The 20,829-nt window shown below is 39.3% G+C and overlaps 1 protein-coding gene across 6 annotated transcripts in view; it reads right to left on the bottom strand.

Annotated features, from left to right (window-relative positions):
• The window catches only part of DCDC2 (doublecortin domain containing 2), a 159,026-nt gene extending 139,886 nt beyond the window's left edge, over nt 1–19,140 (bottom strand). Inside the window, exons 1-3 of one of the 6 annotated variants that reach the window (XM_074335170.1) lie at nt 18,996–19,140; nt 17,997–18,365; nt 14,236–14,290 (exon numbers count right to left, since the gene is read on the bottom strand). In XM_074335170.1, coding sequence (XP_074191271.1) covers nt 14,236–14,290; nt 17,997–18,289 — 348 coding nt within the window. In that variant the 5' untranslated portion in view covers nt 18,290–18,365; nt 18,996–19,140. The other 5 variants (XM_074335171.1, XM_074335167.1, XM_019752474.2 and 2 more) reach the window with 5 other exon arrangements.
• Between the last annotated feature and the right edge of the window lie 1,689 nt (nt 19,141–20,829).

Below are 20,829 nucleotides of genomic sequence, written 5' to 3'. Positions count from 1 at the left end.
CACCTAGAACTTTTGTAGAATTTTGTAGTTGAGCAAGCACTTACACGTACATTTTCTCCTTTTGACCAGAGACTGTAAAAGCATTCAATGTGATGTCTTATTCCACTTACCAGCTACTCTAGTCACATGGCTGTTATTAACATCAGCTGCTACGTCACATAATTTCTATTCACTGAATTTTAACTCTATGTCAGGCAAAATGCTAGGGGCTTAGTACATGTCTCTGTATTTCTAATCTTCACAACAATCCTTTAAAGAAGGTATTATTATTTCCATATTTCATGTGAAGAAAGTGGGGCCCACAGAGATCAAGTGACTTACACCTCAAGATCTTGGGGAAAAATAGTCTCCAACATATGATGCCTTCCTTCTTCTATTCCTCCAATCCTGCAAGTTACTTTGTTTGCCTGGTAACTTGGTATATGTTACTCAAAACATCTGGTCAGAATAACTAAAGAAACCAAATGGCCCTTTGATAGTAAACATGATAAAAATTTAAAACAATCATTCATGTCTCTTGGCTCAATATCTCCTTCTCTAATGTCTTCACACTCTATAGTAAATTTCCATGTAAAAATATTCTTGGTTTCCTGTGGGAGCCCTTTTCTAAGTAGACATGCCAAAGCCATTTCAAGTGCTGTGTTGGAAACTTTCAGCATAAATATCCTGTTCTATAGGGAATAGTAGTGAAAGAAAAAAAAAGTCAATTGAGAATAATACAACTAAAATAACTCCAGGCAAGATTTTGTGATTAATGATTACTTGGTAAAGGAGGATATGAAGGAAATGAAAAGAAAATTGTGCCCCTTTTCTGGGTGGTTCACTTCCTAATTTTCAGTCTTCCTTATAGTTGTTTTCTTTTATTATCATCATTAAATCAAAGTGTAACAAATAAACCCATATAATAAATAAATCCGCTCACCCTCCAAATGCCCTTTCAAATACAAGACACTGAATGATCAATTTTATTTCATTCTGTTAACTTGGTACGAACTGCTTCCCTCTGCACTCACACACATGCGTTAACACACAGTCCTTCCTGACTGAGCTCTGCAGGACCATGTGTTGGTCACCAACTTCCTCCTCCATAAAATGGGCATAATCCTACCCCTTCATAAGGTTGCTGTGAAGATTAAATTAGACAATCTATGTAAAATGTCTAGAACACTACCACGCACACAGTAAAGAAACACACACTCTCACACACAATGAGTTCTGGTTTTTGTTAGGTCTCTGAATGTTAGAGACCTTGACTTAATGTTAGGTCTCAGAGACCTTGACTTACAGACAGAGCCATGTCTACAAGAAAACAAAATGTCTGTTGGCCTGCACTTGCTGACAGAGCCAAACCTGTAATAAAAGAAAACGCCACAAAACAGCTACCGGCTTGAACATTTTCTGTTCAATCAATACTACCCTGTCAATACCACCCCTATAAAACCTTCCTTCGGGGCTGCAAGTCTCCTTTAGGCATGCAGCCTGGACTGTAGCGGTCCTTGCTCAGTCCAATATATTTTCTCTCTTACAATAAAAGCTTTCTTAACTTGCCGAACCATGCGCATTCCTTTACCAGCCAACCTATCAGTTTTGTACATCTTCCAACATTTGGGTTGGCTGGATGCTCAAACAGTTAACACTTCAAATATTTCTGACTGCCACTATTATCAAAAAACAAACAACTTATCCCCTTGTCTCAATGAAGGACAATAGCATCTGTCCAGTTGCCCAGGCCAGAAATCCAAGAATCACCCAATTACTCACTCTTCATTACTCCCACATCCAGCTAAGCACTAAGTCCTGTCTCTCAAATCTGATCCTTCTACCATCTCCACAGCCTCTCCCATCACGAGTACCATATTCATCTTCATTACGTGGTTTCCTGGCCTCCAACTTTGCTGTGGCAGCAAGAGTAATCATGTCAATTAATTGCTTAAACCCCCTCAATAACTTCCAATTGGTTTTAAGAGAAAGCCGAAACTCCTTTTCAAAACCCTTTATGGCTTGGTCCTTTCCTGTGCCCCAAGTCTCAACTCTCACATATCTCCAAACCACCCTTCCATCCCAGACTTTCCCATGCTTCAGCCAAACAGAACGTGTGTACATTTTTCAAATGTGCTATACACTCACTCATTTGCAGACATTTACACATGCTGTTCCCTTTGCCTAGCACACTCCTCCTCTCCGTTGGCCTGGCTGACATCTACTCATCCCCTCTAAGTCTCAACTTAAATGTCACGTGTTCAGGACGTTTGTAAGGATTCCCCTGGTCTGTGGCAGTGTCCCCCTCTCCCCACCCAGCACCTGTGCCTCTGTATTCTCCCATGCAGCATGCTTCATGATGATGGTTTGTTTGCTCATGCCTTCTCCACTAGACAAGCTTCATGAAAGCTGTGACTTTGTGTGGCTTCCTTGCCATTTAAAGTCCAATTAGCACGATGTCTGGCACATAAGTAGGCACTCAAAAAAATTTTAATGCAAGAATTTGTGATATTATTTTTTTACTACCAAAAAGTAAGAGCCATAAATTTGCGATTAATGTCATTCCTTTGAGCTCCAAACCCTCCCATGTGCAACGAGGCATAAAATAATAGCAGAGGCATAGAGCAATTCATCTCCAGACTCTCCTTCCCCAGACACTGCAAAATCATCATCTATAATCCGTTAGGATCACTGGAAGGCTGCCATTATGATTTTATAATTCAGAGTCATCACGTGGTGTCTGGGACACATAAGCTAAACTAATATTGCTACAGATTAAAATGCAGATGTCTAACCAAGATAGTCTTTCTATGAATGAATACATTTATAATAAGCACTGGTTAAGTCCTCCTGATGCCAAATTTGATGCACAGGACCCCACTAACTTGATACCATAAGATAGAACAAAGGGAATTCCTACACAGATGGAGAATTACAGTTTGAATGTGGATAAATATAAGCAAGTGAACTAGGGAAATAGGAGGGAATAGTTTAGAAATAAGTAAGTAAGAGTCAGTAAGTAAAAATGCTAAAAATTCCTAGCAACAAATGCCTATACTTCATCAGATACTGGAACATACCCATGTATATGTTTAAATCAACTAATAGGCAAGAAGAGCCAAAGTTAATCAATATTATTGATAAAATAATAGAAACAGGAATAACACAAGGGAATAGCAATCTGATTAGGGGAAGTGCCAGCTAGAAGAAAGGTAATTTAATCTAATTTCCACATACCACTTGACTAAATTAAATATCAGCCAATTGTGTGTCCATGAGAAACAAACTACACATTTGCAAAAGCCATACTAAAATAATCTTTGTTATTGTAATATATATATATATATAATTTAAAAATTGATATTTCAGATCATTGTTTTAAATCCAGCTTTTGAAAACCAGCTGTGGAAAATCCCATACTAGCTAACACAAAACTTGTAGTACTGGAAATTGAGTTATTTGTTCACTTCTAGGAAAACAGGCTGTGATTAGGGAGTTTTATCAGTTAGCGCATAATTTACAAAATGTAACTTGTAAATGACCTGTTTTATTGCAATTTCTAAAAGTTGGCAGCCCAGGTACATTAAGTTGTGTAACTGAAATAGCGAAGATGGCCATGGAAGTCCATAAATCTTTGAAACTCAAAAATATTTACTGCCAGAAAGTGAGGGAAAAAAAACAAAAACCACAAAGCAGCACAGACTGCCTTTAGAAATTTCCTAGAGAGAAATATTCCAAGTTAAACATTAGACATTGCAAATATACCAAGTTAATTTAGTTTTCTCTTTCCCACAATCCCTCACCACTTACAGTTTTGCCCCCAGATAACAGGTGGGCTCAAATCAACCTTAGTTCAACAAACCAAACATCTAAAGTATGTAATCATAGATCACATCTGAGCTTGATCTGGCTGGCTGCTTAAAAAGGAGTCTTTCACAATGACAAACGGGAATTTTCATTGTTGACCAAGCCAAGCTAAACACTAAGGCACACCACCTTCATACTTCATGCTAAAATCAACCAAATGCAAATAAATAGCCCTGCCTTTCAAAAAATGCTTCCATCCATTTGAAGCACACTGAAATATGTTTTATTTTGTACATAAAGATAAGACTATCCAGTATGTTTTTCCAATATGGGGATAGATGTAAGTTGAATTACATATACACATTTGCCCATGCCTTTAGCAGCACCACACTTGAAAGGACAGCTGGATGTTTGGGGGCCAGTCTGGGGCCTGGGACCTAGCAGAAGAGTCCCATGGTCTCCCAGCCCTTGGTTTCATTAGCACGGTGTTCCCACCATGCTACTCCACTAGAAAAATCCCAAGGACTTACCATTGCTCTGTGCTACTCTGGATCTTTAAAACAAAGTTATGCATTTAAGAGTAAATACACACACACACACACACACACACACACACACACACACAATTTGTTCTAAATCAGAGACAAATAAAATTTAAACTATCTAAACTGATAAGTTTCTATATCCTAATCAAAAATCAACGTGTTGTCACAGATAACTTCTTAAGCTTGTTTCTTATTACTGATTCCTCTGAGTTTCACTTCTCTTATTTCTTTAACACATCGCTCTCTTGGGTTTTCTTTTCTGGATGTACAATGTGTGAAAAAAAAATTGAAACATCTCTTTAGATGGTTGCTGTATCTATCAAGAAGGCTACAATACCTTCAGTTCCACACACAAAAACCACACTCCAGAACAGGAATATTCGCTAAGTCCTTCACTTTCATGGTGTTGCTTCAAATTTTCTTATTTGTTATTTTAATATTCTGATTTAAAGGGCCAGCAAATCACAGCACCACATCATTACTTACATTGAAGAACTCTCTGACACTTGAGAAGTCATGATGGAAGGAACCAACATGGATTGCTTCCAGTCACTCCCACAGGTCCTCACACTTCCTCCTCCATGGAAGAGGGTAACAACCTGGGCAGTGATTCTTCTAAGCTTCCAAAAAAATTTCTGACATCAATCTAACCCATAAAACCTTAGATTAGAGCGCATTCTGAAAGTTGAGCCAATCTCAATTCATCTCCACCATTTTGATTTACAGCTGAATTACGCAAGTCAGAAGAATGTATTTGTATTTTAGAATAGTTAGAAAGGGGATATGATACTTTCTTTCAGTAAGTGTTTAGTAGTCTTCACCAGATTCTTTTTTTTTAAGTTTTCTTTTGATTTGATCTAAATTCTTCAACCTTCACACCACAGCTTAATTTTGTTTCCACCTTTTTGGTACCCAGCTGTCATGGAGAAGAGCTACTCACCATATTCTTTATAAGCACTGAAGCCAATTATTAATTAAGTCTAATAAATCATTCTCTTCCATTGGATTAGCAATCTCATATATTATTTTTCAATCTTTTTATTCTTTTTCATGTAGCTTTTCTTTTAAAACTTTTTTTCAGAGTCCTTCTATGACAATTACCTTATTGTAATGTCTGATTGGTATTTGGTCAGTGGTTTTTTAGGTCTATGTGGCTAGAACCTAGCCCACTGCCTGACAGTCAGCAGGCTTTTAATAAGTATTCTTGATCAAATGTGAAATCATACTTGAGCAGTGCTCAATAAATGGTTGATCATAATATTTGTCTTCCTTGGCTATACTTTGCTATTAATTTAGTCATATTTTCCTATTGTTCCTACTGTTTGGAAATAATCATACATCCATGATGAAGAGTTGCTTTGACTTCACCAGAAAAATCAATAAGCTCCTTCTAGCAATTATCCTAAAATACGAAATGAAGTAGAAATTTTCTAGGAAGTACACAAGTATCCAGCAACCGAAAGCTTGGTGAACCTTGGCAGAACTTCAAATAATAGTACATATTCCTGAAATTCATATTCTAGATTTCTGAATCCCATGAAATATAGGAACAAAAGTTCTTCTCAGTTCAGGAGGTGTTGCTGTGGAGTAGCCAAAAAGACCTTATTTTAGTAGGGACTGATATGAAATATCTTATTGAGCATAGCTTGATACTTCAATTAAGAGGCATTTTTAAACATACATATTTAGCTAGCAATTTAACTATTTTATTAGATACTTTTTCTATTTTTTTCTTAAATGGTTGGTAATTGTTTTCTAAATGTTTATTAAATTTATATCTTTCTTTAGAATAGCTTATTACTATAAAAAAATTATGCATGCTCCAATTTGCATGTTTTCCAATTTCACAGACATTCAATTTCCTAAAAGCATGTCTAAATGCCAAATAGAGAGAATGTAAGATATTTGGAACAATTGCCATAATACATGTTAATGGACAAACTAAAATCACCAACGTTTTACTTTTTGATCAGAGCTCATTAGGGTTATTAATGGATATTTTACACTAGACCAGTATTTTCCAGGCTGACATAAACCCTTCTCTCTTTCTTACTCTTGTACACACACACACACACACACACACACACACACACAGCTCAATACAGACAAAAGTAAAACAAGAAAGTGTGAAATAAAATAGAAATTTAGCCAGTTGTCTTTAAAAGAAAATTCTTGTCTTCATGGAGCCTTGGAAAGGTCATACTCACCTTGGAATCACCATGACCACTGATATGAACTGGCTGTCCTTAAAAGAATGCTTCTTACTTAGCAGTTACATTAGAGAGGTAGAGGAAAAGTGTAAAATAAAAGATTGGGGAGGGGCTTCAATTACTGTTGGAAGAACTCACAAAAGTGGGTTTTATTCTCTTTGATTCTTCGAAACATTCGCAAACCTGACTAACATAATCTGGAAATCTTTCCCCAAGTTAAAGAAAGAAATATTTAGGGGTTTAACTATTTAGTAGTTCCCCCTTTGAACCCAGAATTCCCAGGCTAAAGATTAGTGAATTAAACCACACAGCTGTATGCCTTTCTGCAAGAAGGTTAATAATTACACCCAATTTAATGTCTAGAATCTCATTCCCAACCAAAAGCCTTTAAGTAGCAAATCTCATAGTATGTTTCCTCAGAGATTATGCCTAATGATTAAACTGAAATGTGAAGTTTTAATAATGATATTCAAAAGCTTAAAGACATTCACAGGAGTAACCAACCTGAAGTACAACCCACGTTCCCACAAACATCTCAGAAACTCAGAGGTTTCAAAACCTCTCTTCCTTTCTTTCCTCCTCTCCAAGGGACTCCTGCAGTATTCCACCCCATTAAGAAGAAACGTTTATTCAATTTCTCCATAAATGAACATCTAAAATGAGGGAGTATTCAAGGGGATGCAATATGACGACTTATCCAACAAGGAGGCTTCCACTCCTCAGGAAGGCATTTACTGGGTCTTACTTCAGATTTTGCTCTATATTAGAAATACTCTATATTGTTCTAGAGTAGAAATATTGCAGATTTCTTTTTAAGGCAGCACTTCTCAAAATTATAAATAGCACACTTATCCATGGATGGATCACTGAGAATAAGGTGAGCATGACCACCTTCTGTTTTCCCTTGTTGATCATGGCAATTGTGATTGGCACCTCCACTAACGGATGAGAAAGAGTAGATAGAAGAAGGGCAAACCCAAACAGACCCTTGATTTTTTTAAAAATATAAATGCGAAGACGGTAGTAAAAATTATCCGTTTCTTCTGACCCTCAGAATACAGATCAGCATGATCCAAGTTAACAAAATAAAGCTCTAAATTGTTCTATATTAGAAATCAATAGGAAGTTGGGGTGGGGGTAGAGTACAGAAGAGCCAGACAGAGAGAGAAAAAGAGAGAGGAGACCAAGAAGAAAGGACAAAGACTAGAGCCTGAATTGACATATAAGACCAAGGTATTTTTGAGAAAGTCTGTTATTAAGTTTTGAGTTGTTGATATTGCTATACAACCTATATAACCTACTTCACTTTGACAAACCACTGGTAAATTTCACCACACACAAACTTGTGTGAATAGGGTATTTGTGTAGACATCAATGGAAAGATTTCACCTCTAAGTTGGTGTAGTCTTAAACAGACACAACCTACAGGGGAACAAGACAGCACATAAATTCAACTGGAACGAGAAACTCAAAAGAAGAGGTGAGCATGATATAATAATCCCTTCAGGAATTCACAGAAATCTTGGCAAGAATGGTGGACATTCCAAAGGCAAAGTAATGGAGGTTCAAGCCAATTTCACCATGATCAGAAGGAGATGGACAACCCCAGCTGTTATTCAGGTTACAATTACAGTTGGTAGTTTAAGTATTTATAACTCCAGGAAAATAGGACTAATTTTCCAGAAAGTAGGTGTTTATTACTCCTCAAAATTTAGTCCCATTATTCCCTGACCCATTATTAACAATGAAGTTCAAAAACTATTTAGCCCTCAAAATATAGCTCCTGAATCAAAGAAGTCTATTTTCCACCAAGTTTTACAACAAAGGTCAGTGTTGTTAGAGTTAAAATTAAGGCACAGCAGGCAAGGAAGGCTAAAAATTTGTAAGTTCCATGAGGTAAGGGCCATGTTCTTTGGTTCCCAAATGACAAGCACAATGCCGAGCACATATCAGGCACACAATAAATCCTTGTGAAGTGAACACATTCATTTAATATAGCTCCAAATTATACTAAAGAAACAATCAACATATCACACAAAGGTTTAATTACAACTAATTTTATCCCTGAAACAAAATCTAAATAGGTAGTCGCCATAACGACTTTTAAGTGGAGCCATTCCACCCATCTGTGAAATGCAGAATAATCAGGTATGCAGAGGCTAAAAGACATCTCCCTTAACTATGTGATAGGAACATTCAAAACTACAGAGAATTAAAATGATTACCAGACTATTAATCCTAGGTACTATACAGAACTTGCAGACCTCCTAGACACTTACAGCCTAATAGACAGTTCTGCCGCATATGTTAATGTCTATTCTTCTGAGACTACCAAGAACAGGAACAAACCTGCCATGTGACAAAATCAGATTTACTGGGTTGGTGCAGCAAGAGATGGCATTGGGAGAAAGTACAGAATGATGCTTTGAAAGAGAAAGGGGGGATCACCTTCTGAAAGATTTGGGTTCTCAATGAAGGATTCTGAGAACGGTCTAAGGCAGGGGTGTCCAAACTTTTTTCAACGTTTTTCACCAAGGGCCATATGTGGTAAAGTATACAAACAGCCGGGCCACTCACTCGAGGTGAAGTACGTATTGCCTCACCTGGTTTATTTAAGTAAACTAAATATATTTTTTGAATTTGCTGCGGGCCAATAAAAAATAGATCGCGGGCCGCAGTTGGCCCACGGGCCGCAGTTTGGACACCCCTGGTCTAAGGGAAGCAGAGATCAGTTCTGGACAAATTCCAATTTTTGAGTGATAGTAGGAGAAGTAGGGATTGACTAATGGTCATTACGAGGCAAGGGTGGGTTAGCAATTAAAAATCCCCAGTAAAATATGGGAACAGCAAAGCAGGTCTGGGAGTGTCAGCAGTAAGAAGGCACTAATCACTTTACTAGGTAGCTCTCCTGGCCTTTTACAGCTGCTACATGCCGGTGGGATAAGCACTTTCTCTGCCAACTTTGCAGCTGGCTGCTCTGTATCTATTGTCCAAGCCTGAAGAATGACAAGGCTGCCTTTGTCTCTTTTCCATTCAAGTCAGTTTTTAAAAAGTCTTCCTGTCAGAGACAGGCTTTGCCTCTATCATACATGTAAGTACTAAATAATTTCTCTTAATCAAGTTGTAGAAAGGAACATTCTCAAAATTTTACCCGAAAAGAAACAGGCCAAAAATAAAAGATTCTATTATATTTAAAACAATTTCAAACTGGCTGACCCATAACCCTAATCCCATCTGTACTTCCTCAGTCCTCTGAGAATACATACCTCTAGCCCAGCACACATGCCCTGTAATAGTTGTAATTGATAACAACAGTTGGTTTGTTTCCTTGTCACCCGCTAGACTCCAAAAGAGCAAGAAGAGTGTAGGATTCACTTTCTGCCCAGTGCCTAGCAGTTCCTGGCATATCATAAGGGCCCTATCAAGCAGTGTGTTCCCTCTGTATATAATGTATACCAAGGCTTCGTACACAGCAAACCAGATTTTGTTCTCTAAATAACTATTTACGAATATCATAACCTGAAGGCTTCACTACACAAAGGAGACATGGGGCAGGGGCTGATCGGTGGGGTCCACAACTCTAGGTCAAAGGAAGCTTCCATTTTAAGAGTTCACAAATGGCTTTGTTGCAACATGACAGTCAAAAGCACTTGAAACAAACAGCTCAGCACAAACTAAATTGAATCCCTATCCAATTGAATCACTCAGTATGTGGTATTAGGGATGGTCATACGTCTGTCTTCTCATCAACACTATACATTCCTGGAGGAGAGATGTTTTGCGTGTATTGTTCATTTTTACTCCCAGCACTCTACCTACCATGCTGAATAATACAGGCATCGATCACATGGAAGCAAAGCAGATGAAAGTACAAAAACAAGAAAGAAGGCAAAAATCACAGTCAAAGCAAAAAGGTAAGAGCTCAGGCTGGGCTGGTAAGGAAGAGGAGGGTTCCCCACATGCATCAGAGGCTTCCCATGAGGAGGACAGTCAGGAGGCTGCCCACAGACTGCTTCCATAAAAGAGGAAAGAGAGGCTGGTGAGTGGACTTGGAACGTGGAAGCAGAGACTCAGATCTGAAACTGACAGGGCTGAGAGGAGTGGGAGAAGCAGGCAAAGACAGGACTGGGAAGATTTACAGAAGGGGATGAGCTACCAAGATCAGAAGATGAGAAAAACGTCTCTAGTGAAAACTTCCAGCGATACAGGGAAAGCAGGAAGATGAAAATATAGCGATACACAGTGCCTGAGGAGTAGAGTCAAGAATGCAGGGGCATCGGGAAGATCTCTTTATTTGGAAATTGGTAGAAGCAAGCCCTGTGTGGAGAGAGGCAAGGGAAGTCTGCTCTGAGCCCACAATGCACCTGACTCTGCAGCCAGTCACATTTCTTTTTTCTTATTCCTGTCTCCTTTTTCTTCTCCCTCTTTTTATCCCCGCCCTCCCTTTCCTCCTGCTGCCAGGAGTATTGGCCCAATATGATCATGTGCTTCTTCTGGGTTAGAGGAAGAGGCCCATTAGAGTTCTGCCTTTCTCTGTGCGATGATCCTGCCAGAGAGGGAGAGGAACAGGACTGGTGGTCTTTTCGGTGTCTCTTCAAAGATGAGCTTCATGGAACAGAAAAGCAATGACAGGAACCAGAAAAGAACTTCGCAGGTCAAGATGACATGCACATTCTAGTTACTGTGACCTGCAGTCACCACACGGGTAGCATCATGTCTAAATTATTACCATAAGCAAATCACAGTATGGACTTGGGTGAGGGTGCCCTGGAGGGAGGAAGGAACGCTGGGAGGGAAGAATGCTGGCTGGGACCTAATGCCACTCGTTCCACACAACCCCAAACAACTGGAAAGGTCTTTCTACAGTAATATGTTGTGGAGACGATTAACATAATTTAAGCAGTTAGGACAACTGAATAGTGTATACCACTGTGGTGGCTTTTATTATGCAGCCCCAGCACTGAACACTGAAATGGTATTAAATTACCTCAGATTTGAAGGAGATGCTCCCAATTTTGATAAGGAAGTGATTTTACTCACCCTTTATACTGAAACTTATTTGAATAAACACTGTTTCTGCTATTCCTATATTGAACAACTCTAATTCTATGACTCATGTTCTAGACCCATTTCGAAAGTAATTCTGTGAATCCTTGCCTCTGATTCAGAGTGAGATATATCATCTTACTCCAAAGAATATCGATCATCACTAGTATTTAACAAGCTGTGTAATCTTTTCTCACTAGACACAGATGTTGAAAGGAAATCACCATCTTACATTAAAAAGATAGAATCTATAATTGTTGTGAAAGTCCAATGTCTACCAAGTCTGTCCTCAAAATCTGAACATAGATATTGCTCTAACTTAAAAATGTACTGAATTCTACAAGTTGGATTGTAAATCAGTTGCAGGGAAAAAAAGAGGTATTTCTCCACAGTAAGAATTACATACACAACAGTTAGGTTCTCAGGGCAGCCCACAAAAGCTTTTTAAACTTGTGCTCTACCTAAAACAGCAGTAAGAATACTGGAGAACCAACAGTTAAAGTGATGTCTCTCTGAGGAAATGCATTTAGAGTTCCCTTTTGGGATGCCAGGAACCGAAAACTTTCCCTTTCTGGCAATGAAAGTAGGGCATCCCATCACTCAAAGCAGGCTTCGAGTATGTCCATCATGTGGACTTTGGAGAGGAGAACCTCTGTGTTGAACATCAAGACTGGGAATGCAAAGTAAGGGAAGTGAACACACTGCTTGTCTCAACTGGTCAGAAAGGCTGGGCAGACAATAGTGGGAGAGAGGGCTTGGGGAGCAAGAGGGAATGTGGGCTTGGGTAGGTGAGGGAAGGTGCTGAAGAGCATGGGCAAGAGGGGTTTTTCACCACCTCTTCCCATCCATTTCCTTGGCCTCCCCAAGTTTCTCCTGCTTCTTTCTTTCTATCCCCTTAGAAGGCTTTGTGCGGAAAGACTAAGAAACGAAAGGCTACAGCAGTGTGTGTGCAGTAAGAGGAAAGGAGAAGGGGAGGGAATTACCAGGAAGAAATAAAGTGGAAGAGATACAGTCTTCTAGTTGGAGGTAAGGGGTGGGTTGTTCACATATAAGATCTACATTCATAAATCAGAAGTTTGTCCATGTGGCTCATGCATAGCCCCAAAGTAAAGAGAAAACAACAGCCCCAAAGTAAAAGAACAATTAGCAAATTAAATAAACTTGAGTCCTTGTGAATGCTTCCATTGTTAAGGATAATCTTTAAAAAACAAAAAGTATATGCGAAAAATTTATTGCACATCTATTTACACTTTATCAGGTACAATCTCTTACTGGAATCCAGATTAAAAATATGCACATATTTTTAGGAGAGTCACAAATCTCAAATTCTACTGCAGAAATTCAAATAGTCACCAATTTCATACAAGGTAGCCTACTTCAAACAGTTGTGTATCCTTCAAACAAAGTTATATCCAGAACTAACTCACTAATCTCCTTTCTTTTTACTACTTGCTACAGGTATTAATTAGTGCTCATTCTTTAGCTCTAACATAAGCACAACCTAAAAAAAAAATATACCTTTGTCTACCTTAAGCTCAAAAGCTTATACTTTCACTAATAATTTGACAAACATTGAAAGCTAAACTTACAAACAAGAACATTAATTACTTTAAATAATGTCTGGGATTAGCACATCTTTCCACAAATCATTTGAATAATAAAATTAACCTCACGTTCTTCAAATATTGCACAATTAGAATTTTTTCTTATGTTTTTCATTTTTTTCTAGAGACCCTATTTGGTCCTGTTGGGTATAAACACAATATGAGAGGAAATGGTGAGAGTTGAGTCTCTCTGGGGCTCTGCCACTATAAATTAGAAAAAAATTCCTTTTTGTGTCAGCCATTTCTTCCCTGGCAGAACACAGCCTTGGAAGCATTTGTTCACATGGGGTCAAAAGGGGGAGAGAGGAAGTCGGAGTTGGTAAACAGAGTCCCAGTCTGGGTTTAACAATAATTTTCCCTGTCCTACTGGGACATTTAAAACTATTGCCTTAACTTTGTTTTAATCTATTTTTTCATCCCCAAACTAAGAAATTTGTCCTATATTTTCAGAATATCTGAAAATTGCACTAGGGATTCAGAAGCTATGGAGTATGTAGAGTTCTGAATATCTATTTCACAAGACTCATTTCCAATCTTCATGCAAGCTTTTGAGGACTACACTCACGGGGATTTTAATGCAAGTTAAACTGGAGGTGTTTTCCTGACGTCATGGAAAGTCCTACAGGTCCAGTGAAAACCTCAGGGGCTGTCAGGGTGATCCTGGCTCTTTCAGACACAGGACTGTCAGAAGCAAGTTAGGACGGGGGAGGCAGTTTGGGGAAAGATTGGTATAACAATGCTCAAAATGTCTTCTCATTTGACAGAAAAATCCTATGGATTTCAACCAGAGAACACATAGCTAGAGAATGGGAAACAGGAACATGTTGTATCTAAACCTACATATTTAGGACACCTAGTCAGTCTCTTCATCTCTGATGATGATCCAAAGAAAGAGTTATCTTTGCTGTAAAACATGTCCCATTTATGTGCATTAGACAACTCATCTGTTATGATTAGAATTCCATCTAAATCACTAAACACAGTGTAAGAAACACAAAAATGCCACTTTATTTATTTGAACCTTCAAAATATTATTTGCTTTACCTCTGTGTTAGCAACTTCCATTGGTCTTTTCTTGATTTCTCCTATGTCCAAGTAACTGGGGGGAAAAAAATAATAAGGATTTCTTTTATTGCATTTGAGTTAGTTATATAAATTTCCTTTTAAAAATTATTAAAAAGTAAAACAAGCCATAGGAAATACTTAAGCCTAATGCAAAAATCAATAGCTACTAATTAAAAGCAATTATAGTAATGGAAACTGCTTTCAACATCACCAACCAGAGCTGACACATGTCTACTCTAAACTTCAGTGAAATTGAAGTCTTAGAAATACATACTTCTGTTGGAAAACTTTTTCCCCACCATGTTTGTCTACTTACTATATATATGGTATTTCTAATTCTTATATCAATTTTGATATAAAGAGTGTTTTGTGTGTAAAGGGCTTAACAGTTCCATTAATGACAGGCTTTAGGTCAAAAAAAGTACTGATAGCATGCATTTGAGTATTAACGGGAAAAGGCTGGGAAATCTTTTTCCCAATGAGAGCCCTTTAGTGGTACAGACATGCTCAGCCATGTGGGGTGGTTTAGGCATTGGTTCAACTAAGGGACAGATGGGTGGATTAGTTAACCTTTGGAGACCCCTATTACTCCATTACTTTGCTACAGATATTAACTAATGATCATTCTTTAGCTATAGCATAAGCACCACCTGAAAATGTTATACCTTCATCAACTTTATGCTATAAATCCATCACTGTGATCTGGGTCCACTGTGCTTCATACATAGACAGTGCTAAATAAACGTTTTAATATAAAAATAAATACAAATCTAGCATTTAATTTATAAGCTTAAAAAGATTCTCTATCTCAGCTACCATAATTGCTGAGTTGCCAAAGTTCATATTTAATTTCTTTTGGCTATGTTTCATTACTGTTGTTTGCTTTTTGGATAGAAAGCTTTAGTTAATCCATACTTCTGGAAATTATCATATATTTCCCTTACATAAACAGTATTTACATAAGACAGTGCAAATACTCCCTCTGTTTAGCAATGAATGGCTCTTTTGCAAATCTGCAAGGACTGATTTCTGGCATAAAAAAAATTCTGTCACGTGCAAGAAAGCAATCTCAGATCCACGAGATTAATGTAGAGTCAACTTCCAAAACTTCACAGGGACAATAACAATCTCTAGAATTCTGTGCTATAAAATAAAGGTTTAATAGCAACCTGAAGTTTAATTATGGCTTCAAAAATATTAGAAAAACATCTGTAAAAGAAATTCAAGAAGTTGATCATTTTCATTTGAAAAATATTTTTCCACCATTGTTCTTCCCAACATCATTTAGGCTCTAAGTGATAGGAATTACCCTTGATATCTTTGGGGCTTCTTTTGTTCTGTCAGTTGCTTCATTTGTTACATAAACTTACAACTGCTAAACTTCACATAGGTTCAGCATTTAAATCTTCTTGGCTTCTATTATTATAACCATAGATACTACTATTTTAACACAAATACACTGTTCATCTGTCAGCATGGAAAACTAACCATGGACACTGTTACAACAAACTCAGTGTGTGTGTGTGTGTGTGTGTGTGTGTGTGAACTAAACACAAAAATAACCATGCAAATCTCTTACATATAAAGAGTGATTTTGAAGTACACTTTCTATTTGGTTTGGAACTGTATCTGTCTTTATCTTCTGAGTTGGTAGTGTCAAATAAACAAAAGAGAGAATGAATTACTAAAGTGAGTCTACAATTTTGAGCCGTTAATAGATTCTGAAGCAGATTTCCAATCCCATGAAATTGCTTTATATAAAAATTACTTAATAAAAATAAAGTATATGATAAAAGGAACTGGACACAGAGATGCTTTACATGTATGTAACATTTTGATGTTTACAAAACAATGTTCACATCCACAGCATTTACTTTTTACCACAACAACCCTATGAGGTAGGAATAATCCTGTTCCTTTTCTGTATTAGGAAACTGAGCAGCTAAGTCAAGTGGCTTGCCCAAGAAGCTCAGTTTTAAGTTCTAAGTTTCTCTGGAGCACACAGTTTCATTTAGTGCTTTTCTACCTAGTTGGACAATACATACTAAAAGTGGTTTCAGGAAGGGAAAACTAAGTCCAAATATATCCTTCACTTCCCATAAAAAGAATGTTTGGCAATAACAAAAGCAAACCACTAGAACTAATTTAAACAAACTTAGGAAAGGAAAAATGATATTAGAAAACTTCAGTGATATTCAGAAAATATTTCTATACAGTTAAAATCAGAATTTGCAAGCATGGATTTTATGGTAATTTTTTTCTTTTTTTACTACTTGAATGCCAAGCTGAATTTTAATTAAAATACTGTATTAAAAACCATGGAATATAGAGTTCCCTTATGATCCAGCCATTCCACTCGTAGGTATATAATCAAGAAAAATGAAAACTTGTATATGATTGTTAACTTTATTCACAATAGCCAACAGTGAAACAACCCAAATATTCATCAATTGATTAATGGATAAACAAAACTATACTATGAAATATTATTCAACCATTAAAAAAATAAAGTACTGATACATACTACAACATAGATGAGCCTTGAAAACATTACGCTAAGTGAAAGAAGCCAGAAACACAAAAGGCCATGTAGTAATATGATTCCATTTATATGAAACGTCCAGAATAGACAAATCCATGTTACCAGAGGATGGGAAGAAGGGAAAATTAGGAGATACAGGGTTTCTTTTTGGAGTGATGGAAATGTTCTAACATTAGTTTGTGGTGATGGTTGCACAACTCCGTGAATATACTAAAACCCAGTGAAATGGGTGAAGTTTGTGTTACGTGAACTATATCTCCATAAAGCTATAAAAAAAAAAAAAACCTATCAAATACTAAATTCTACCTGTAATACCATACCCACCCCCACCACACACAATCTCTCTCAACTCTGAACTCCCACATAATTTTAATTGCTTTTCTAGTTTGTACTCTACATTAAAATTACTGGTTGCATGGAGTTTTTCGCCTGTTCGACTGTAAACTCCTAAAGAAAAACAAGGGGTCATGTCTTGTGAATCTTTGTTCACTTCCCAAACCTAAGCACAGTTTGCTAATTGACTGAACACCTACTCTGAGTGACCTCCCTGCCAGGATCTGGGGATGAACACCAATAATGAGCCGTCTTCTTGATGGTCTAGCCATCAGGTGCCTCGAGACAAACCTGTAGACAAATACTCATATAATAAGCCAATAAACTTTCCCAAGCATTATGCCAATAGCATAAACATGCAGGAGGTGGAAGAAGAGTCACAGTGGGGGGTGGTCAGTTCTATTTGGAATGAAAGGTTGCAAGAATGTTAACAGTATAGGGTGGGGGATGCAGAGAGCTGTTTTGTCCTCTAGTGATGATATTGTAACCAATATCTCAAAATGATTTGAAAACTAAAAAGGCCGGTTCCAAGAAAAAGGGAGGAAGAAAAGAAAAAAAGGGGGAAAGTGAAAAAAAACAACAGAAAATGCTCAATTATCAGTTTGGTAACTTTTTTAAAGATTCCTGTTTCTTGTACACAAGTTTTAAGTCTGTTCTTATTGCTACCCAAGGGAAATTCCTCCGCCAGTCAGGCTTTCAACCTCTAACCCCAAATGCAGCGGGAGCTTTCAGAGTAATCAACCCGCGCAGTCACAGCTCCCCGACCCACTGAGGTTTGGGTGTAGCGGGGGTCATTCCTCTCCTGGTGTCAACTGCACACCTTCATGCACCCTGAAATGGTGGACGGTAGGACAGACCCACTCACTTAAGTTTTTTGAAGGCTTCTTGGCCCCCAGCCACGTAGTTGCCCCCGCTCTGGATCTGGTCTAGTTTTCGGATGCGGTGCCCGGCCCGCGGGGTGTAGAGGTTCCTGACGGCCCCAAAGGGTGCCTGGACGCCGCCCGTGACCTCCTTCAGGAAGACGTCGAAGGTGGACATCTTCTTCTCGTGGATGACGACACGGCGCCCTGCGAAGAAGGGGTCCCCGTTGCGATACACCAGCACGCTCTTGACCACCGGCTGAGCTCGGTGGCCCGCCCGGGCGCTGGTGCCGCTCATCCTCCCGCCGACTCTGCGGGCTCGCGCTCAGGGGACCCGCTGTCCCGCGGCGTCACCGCACACGTTGAGTCACCGGCTGAAAGAACGGGAAACAGACAAACCACTGATCAGAGCGAGCAACCGCCGAGCGCCGGGCGTGCGCCCAGCGGAGACCCCACCGGCGGCAGGGCTCACCGAGCACCGGCAAGCACTTCACAGCGGTCCGCGCCGCCAATCAGCGCCCGCCGTGCGCACCGCACCTGTTCTCTCGGCCCAGCAGAGTCCAGGTGGTCACACCTGGGACAGCAGCCGCGCTGGGCGCTGTACCCGCAGGCCGCGTGGGCGCAGGAGCGAGAGATGGGGACCCACGCGCGCACACATACGCACACACACGTTATAAAGATGATGAAACTCAATTTCTCACGTCATGTTTGTGTTACTCTTTGCGAAAGACTTAATTTTCTCTTCTCTCCTTGCTCCCTCACCTCTCAACCTCCTGCTTGCTCCCAAATTAAAGCAATTAAGATTCTGGCTGGAATTGCCCAGATTTTTCTTTGCCAACAAATGAACGCCTAAGGTGCACTGAGAGACAGAGGAGACTGGAGCGTCCGTGACCCCCGCCCCACCCCATGGCTGGCGCTGGGAGGCCCAGCTCCCAGCGGCACCATCTGAGCACTGTGGGCGGCGCGTGTTGGAGAGCTCGGGCGGGGTCGTGAGGGGTCCCTACCGACGCTCTGGGCTCGTGGGGGAGGTGCGCCGTGCTGGGCGGAGGCTCAGCTATCTGGGCGGTGACTTAGGCGGCGCGGCGCGTCCCTCCCGCTGCTCCTGCTGCTGCCGTCGCCTCCGAGGGCTCCGATCACCCAGCTGGGAAGCGAGCTGTTAGTTCCCCCCGTTTCCATAGCAACTGCAGCCGTACAGGGATCAGGGTTCGTGAATGCCAGGCCCCTGGGCTTTGCTGTCGCCTGGGGTAGAGTCCCTAAAGAAGTAGAGCGGTTTAGGGGCTGAAGGGAAGCGTGGAGGCATTATAATGCGGTCATTCTATAAACGGACGCCTAGTGTGTGCCAGGCACAGTGCTAGGTAGGAGTCAGGGATACAGCAGTGAAGACAGTAACCTGCAGTATGTTGAGTGCCTACCATGGGCTGTCTGAGCCCAAGAGCCCACACCCGTACTGTTTGTATGAATTAGATGAGTGTGTGGGTAACACAGGGGAGAGGCGCTTTGAGAATATGAAGAACTGCTTTGTCCCGTTTCACTCTGGGACATACATATTATGGGACCAGGAAAATTGGCTTGAAAGTTGAAATCTTCCAGTTCATCTCGGCCAGTGTTCTATTTATGCCTCCTAAGACCTTGCTACATGTGTCATGTGCAAATTTGATTACTGGGTGTTCCTAATTCATCACATATGAATAAAATAATCATTGTAATAATTACCATGAATTGATCACTTACCATGTGCTAGGCATTGTGTTAGGCACTTTACATAGATTATCTAATTTAATGTTCACGATAACTTTCAGAGGTAGATATTAGTCTTTTCTCAGATGAGGAAACTGAGATACAGAGAAACCAAAAAAACCCACCTCAGATCACAGCAAAAATTCAAACAGAAAAAGTCCTCTGTGATTCCAGAACCACCTTAACCACCATGTAATACCAAACTGAAAGACAGTGTGTGGGACATTGCAGTCTGGGCAAAGACATTATTAAAGTGTTTAACATATCAATACCTTCATTCAATCACCAAATTCAATTCATTCTACCTCTCAAATATATCTCTTGAATCTGTTTGTTTATCTCCAAATCTATTTCCACTTTCTGAATTCAGGGCCACCATCATCTCCTAAAAGGTCACCCTGTCTCCAATTTTGTTTTCCTACTTACTAATTCATTCTCCACAGAACAACCAGCCTGAAGACTGGTGAAAAACACAAATCTATTTGTGTCACTTTCCAGCTTAAAACTCTTCAAATGCTTCCCATTTTTTCCTAAAATGAAATCCAACATCATCAATACTGATTACAAAGCCCTTACTGCTTTAATTCCCATCTCCCTCATATGACTTTCCCTATGATTTTTCTTTTTCAAGATTTTTTATCCTATCACTTCGTAGAATATTCCTTTGGACATATTTTATGGCCCTTTTTCCCCCTTTGCCATTTATTTGACTTCTGCAAACTAATACTTCAAGCCCCAACTGAAATGTCATTTCCCCAGGAAAGCTTTCTTACCCACCCTCCCCACATCAGACGAGCCCTCCACCTATCAGGTTGGTGCAAAAGTAATTGCTGTTTAAAAGGATGAAAATAAGTGCAAAAACCGTAATTACTTTTGCACCAACCTAATATATTTTTTCTCCATAGTTCTTATTAATCATTGTATAATTATATGTTTAATTATGTTTTTGTATACTTGCATGTTTAACCTTTGTAGAATTATATATGTAGATGTATAAATTCCCTAAAAGAAAGGACTGTGTCCATTTTATTCATCAGTGTATCCCTGGTAAAGAGGCTGACACGTAAATATTGAATAATTATTTAATGAGTGAATGCAAAA

This window comes from Rhinolophus sinicus, linkage group LG06, assembly GCF_036562045.2.
Source record: "Rhinolophus sinicus isolate RSC01 linkage group LG06, ASM3656204v1, whole genome shotgun sequence".
Taxonomy (NCBI): Eukaryota; Metazoa; Chordata; class Mammalia; order Chiroptera; family Rhinolophidae; genus Rhinolophus; species Rhinolophus sinicus.
Note: the sequence above shows the minus strand (reverse complement) of the source record. Positions and strands in the feature narration are given on the sequence as shown.